This window comes from Polyodon spathula, chromosome 59, assembly GCF_017654505.1.
Source record: "Polyodon spathula isolate WHYD16114869_AA chromosome 59, ASM1765450v1, whole genome shotgun sequence".
NCBI lineage: Eukaryota > Metazoa > Chordata > Actinopteri > Acipenseriformes > Polyodontidae > Polyodon > Polyodon spathula.
Genome location: NC_054592.1, coordinates 1,059,622 through 1,064,416, shown reverse-complemented (window position 1 = coordinate 1,064,416; position 4,795 = coordinate 1,059,622). Strand labels below are relative to the sequence as shown.

At 43.7% G+C, this 4,795-nt stretch overlaps 1 protein-coding gene across 1 annotated transcript; it reads right to left on the bottom strand.

Moving 5' to 3' along the window:
* Window positions 1–883: 883 nt before the first annotated feature.
* Window positions 884–4,210, bottom strand: LOC121307802 (EBP cholestenol delta-isomerase). Its single transcript, XM_041240081.1, has 4 exons — window positions 3,897–4,210; window positions 3,358–3,394; window positions 1,903–2,033; window positions 884–1,611 (listed from the first exon to the last, which is right to left on the bottom strand). Exons 1-4 carry the CDS (start codon window positions 4,183–4,185, stop codon window positions 1,385–1,387), a joined length of 684 nt encoding a protein of 227 aa, XP_041096015.1. The 5' UTR covers window positions 4,186–4,210; the 3' UTR covers window positions 884–1,384.
* Window positions 4,211–4,795: the final 585 nt, after the last annotated feature.

Here is a 4,795-nt window from a genome sequence, read left to right as displayed (position 1 = left end):
GAGCTAAGCAGGGTACATCTTGAGGGTCTTCAAGTGGCACCTTCCATCCTCAAGAGGGCTCAACAGTGATTCTGGTGTCCCAGAATCAACCCCCCCCCCATCCTCCACTCAGCTCAGCCCAGCTTACTTACCTGTACATCAGCGTTGCTTTCTTTCTATTGAGATCCCCATCCCGAATCTTTCCTTTTCAACCACAGCCAGTTGCTGCTCCTTTCTGCTGCTTCAGATAAGTTCTTCACTGTGCGACGCAACTCTTGGCCACTGAACCCAACATCTCTGAGAAACAGAGCTGTAGAGTGTGCCACAAATCCTCGACAACCCACCTCCACTGGGTAAACCCGGACTCTCCGAAGTTTCTTCCTTTCATACGCCTCATCCACAGCATCTTCCCATGGCACTGTTAACTCTACCAGATGAACAAGGCATGCTGATCCAGATCACAAGACAATGTCTGTTCGAAGGTTAGTGGTGGCAATCTCAGGTGGAAAAATAAGCCGTTGACCAACATCTGCCAGAATCTTCCAGTCTCTAGCAGCTTCCAGTTGTCCTGGGTGAGGCTTGGTTTTAACACCTCTTCTTGGTGGTTGCTCTCCTGGACGGAGGAATATTGTCTTTTGTTTGTAATGCTTTGATGGAAGGTTACGCTTGTCTTCCAATGCTAAGGCCAAACATCGCAGCACCTGGTCATGGCACACAGTAAACCATCCTTGGCTAAGACCCACCTTACATCCTGTTAAAATGTGCCTTAATGTTGCAGGTAATAAACACAAAGGACATGAGGGATCCTCACCCACCCAGAGGTTTAGGTTCTGTGGTGATGGGAGAACATACATTTTTAATAGTTCAACAGCCCACTTCCAAATGTTTCAGTATGTTTACACACCTTTGTCAAGGCAAAGTGTGTTTGAAAATAAACAGTGGAGGTACTCATGGGTTTTTGATGCCATGGCAACTACCTTCACTGATTTCTATATCAGTCTATGAATTGTTTTGTGATACTACTATTTATTTCTGTTTAAACTATCATGGTACCAAGTCTATTTATTCATTCATTACACTTTATTCTTTATTTTGATGTTAACAATAAAAAGAAAAATTACAGGTACGTTATTTGAAAAGTAACACCTGAGGCATTTTTTCCTTGCAATGCTTTTTCTTCAGGGGTTCCCAAAATACCGTAATGAATCACAAACCTCTTTAGAGAAACAACATGTTGTGATTGAGTGGGGTGCAGATATCCAAAGTCAACAATAGGAAAGCGTCAGATAAGACTGACACCAGTTTGAATTGCTGCGATTCTCCTCAGCTTGGATATCTCCATCCCGGTGGCATTTGGTCAAAAGCAAAATTAAAAACTACGTCATATTGTGTTGTTCTTGTGTCTCTAATCGATGTGGCTCCTCTGTCGTGGCCCTTTGGATTTGTCTGCATGACTCTGAGCTGCTGCTAGGTGGTGCCAGGCGTCCACTATGAGTAGAGCCGGGATCACAATCCAGAGAGCGTTCATGAAGATGAAATAGAACCAGAAATACAGGGGGTGTCCCTTCTCACTGTGAGAGAAACCCTCCCGATACTCTGTGTAGAAATACAGCACGTCCCCATACAGCTGGCCTGAGAGAGAGGGGGGAGAGACTGGTTAGTATAATACAGGTCTGACTAGAGAGAGAGAGAAAGGGGGGTGGATATACAGCTGCCTTGAGAGAGGGAGAGACTGGTTAGTCAAATATAGCTCCCCATCCTCTCTCTCTCGCCCGAAGACCCCTCCTCCTCCTTTGCTCCCACTCCCCATAACCCTGTCCCCACTCTGTTGGAACAAGCCCACAAGACACACTGGACACCGACTCCAGTTCAGTCCTTATTTGGAGCCCGATGCACCGCACCTCCTCCATTGCTCCCTCTTACCTAGTGATACGACGAGCTGAAGCACAAAGCGATAGTGTTTGTGTTGAAGGAAGGCGTAGACAGTCCACACACTGAGAGGACCCCACGCCCAAGCTGTGATTGTCTCCATGCACACTGTGAAGTTATCAGCTCTAGAGAGAGAGAGAGAGAGAGAGAGAGAGAGTGTTAATTATACTATATTAGGTCTCAAATGTGTAGTTTTAAAATAAATCATACCTGTGCTGCACTAGATAAAATAGATCTTTGTTTGCAGATCTTCTTTCCTGTCATTAACAAACCATCTGCTTCCTTATTGACTGACATGACATTTGGAGCCATTAACATGCTTTGACTTAGAACACACTGCTGGGGTGTAACATATTTCCTGGGAGACAAGGCAAGCAGACTGGGAACTTTAATTTACCTAGCACGAGATGCCATGTTTTAACATTTAAATACATGTTTCTTTCAGAACTTCACAAATTCAGAACGATCAAGTAATTGCCCTTACTACTTCATGAGGGTTACCATCATTCTGAGTGGTTCTTGGGTTTTGTTTCTCCAACACGTTCAGATCATTTTTCAGCTTTGCGCTGCTTTGAGCTTGTCTGGAGAATCCCAACTGCCAGCACTGAACATCCAGCGGGTTGGCAGAGTTGAAAGGACACAGTCATTCTATTATTAATAAGCTAGTAGCCATCCAGTTAGATTCTGATATTTCACAAAACGTAACTGAAGCACTTTAGTTGAGCTCTGTGCCAGAAAAGCATGTGTTACTGGGTAGTTAGTGCAATTATGAGGCTCTGAATTGGGCAGAAATTAATAATTAAGAACGTTCAATTGGATTTGCTAAATAAAAGACATTGTGGTCGAAAATCAGTTACTGTAAAAACCTTTGTATAAGTCTATTTTCTAGGTATTTTTAGGGGGTCCTAAAAAGGGGGGCGTGATATACACCGGTGTGACCTATAGCCTTTTTCCTGAAATTGTTGTCTCAAATTTAAGCAATCATTACAGTACACTGTTCCTTTCTGATACCTGCCTGGACCAGGGTTGGGGTCAATTCCTTATTTTCAATTTCTGTTCCTTCTCCAGTTCCTTTTAAAATCAATTCTAAATCCCAATTCCAGTTCCCCTTTTATTCAATTCCAATTCCATTTACGACTTGGGCTTTATTGAGCAAACAGACAGACAACTTGTCAACCGTACCTGCCAGTTGCACGTGTTTGACAATTTGTACATCTGTTTGCTCAATAAAGCCTATGTCATAAAAGGAATTGATTAAGGGAATGGGAATTTGTTTTACAAAGGAACTGGAAATGGAACTGAAATTGAGAAAAATACAAACTGACTCAACCCTGGCCTGTGCAATCCCAACCAGTTATCCAACACACTCTACAGTGACTACTCCACTAGATCTTTACAGCAGACTCTTACGATCCTACAGCAAGCTGCTGAAGTAGAAGTTTGACTCACATGACATATCTGCTGTCCCCCTTGGAATACTCCTTCCCTGAAAACAGAGTAAAAGAAAATCATGAAGTCCTGCTTTACATTGCTTACTCTAGAATAATAAAAAGAGAGACACTAACAATGGGATTCTTTCAGACTTTCTGGTTTTGAGATCAATCAGCTATGGCAACCGGATGATCACAGTGGGCTGAATGCCCCCTTTTTTATTTGGAATTCGTCTTGTATTGGTATAAAAGATATTGATTTCTTGGAATTGTTTGTTTAGAGAGATTTAAAGTAAACATCACTGTCTTTTGTAAAAAAAAAAAAAAAATAAATAAATAGCATCTCCAATTTAGAATACCCATCAGCACATCAATTCCCCACAAGAACTCAAGAGAACTAATGGGTCAGTGGGCGTCCTCCGATTCCCAAGCAAGTCACCTATGTACACCCAGGAGCTCGGCAGTGCATACAAGCCTCTGCTTTAAGATCAACGGATGCCTGGCCAGTAGGGCCTGTTGTAGAGCAGTGAAGAGACCCCGGTTAACAGACTCACTCACAGAGCTGGGAGAGGAAGTGCTGGTCTGCGGGGATCTGAAGGTGGAAGAGACTGAACCAGCCCTCGATGACTCCGTGGATGAAGCCACAGACTGAGAACCAGCACAGGACCAGTCTGCGCCCTGTGCTCAGTCTCGGGCCAGCCCAGCCCGACAGCAGCCAGGTCCCAAGGAGCAGGGCCCCCGACACGGAAAAGAGGAAGGTCAGGATCTCAGCCATGCTGCGGTCATTGGGCCTGTACCCCGGGATAGACAGGGAGCGAGGCCAGTAGGGGTGGTCTGCACTCTCCATCGCTGCGCAAATCAAATAAACAGACAGCAGTTACAACTGAGACAAACACACACCTCAGGGATGGAAGTAAGACTCCTATTGCACAGCAGTTTTACCTTTTCAGGGTTTTATTACAAGCTTGATTAGCCACAGTGTCTAGGGAACAAGCTCAGGTGTGTCTTATTAAACTCATAGTAAAACTAGGAATGGATCAAAGTGCTACCCAATGGGAGTCTTCTTTTCATCCCGCACCTGTTTGTTTATCATTAGGGGGTAATGATTCACTGTGTATCGATTCATCTTTACTTGACGTATCGGAATGGAGGACCACAGCTAGCTCACTGTGTGCTTCTTGAATGAAGAACTGTTTTTGTTTTTTTTTTATAGCTGGTATAAGCACACTCTCCCCAACGCATTATATTTTTGTCTTTACAAAATAATCTGTCACTAAATCAATAATTTGATCATATTATGCATCATACACGCAGCTCATGATGACCACCACGTGTGTTGTGATGCATTATTTGTATCATAATATTAGTGTGCTGTTGCATTAGTGCATCGTTACAACCCTACTACAGTGTAGGGTTGGGGACAATGATTGTAGATGTGTGTTACACACTCCAGTGAG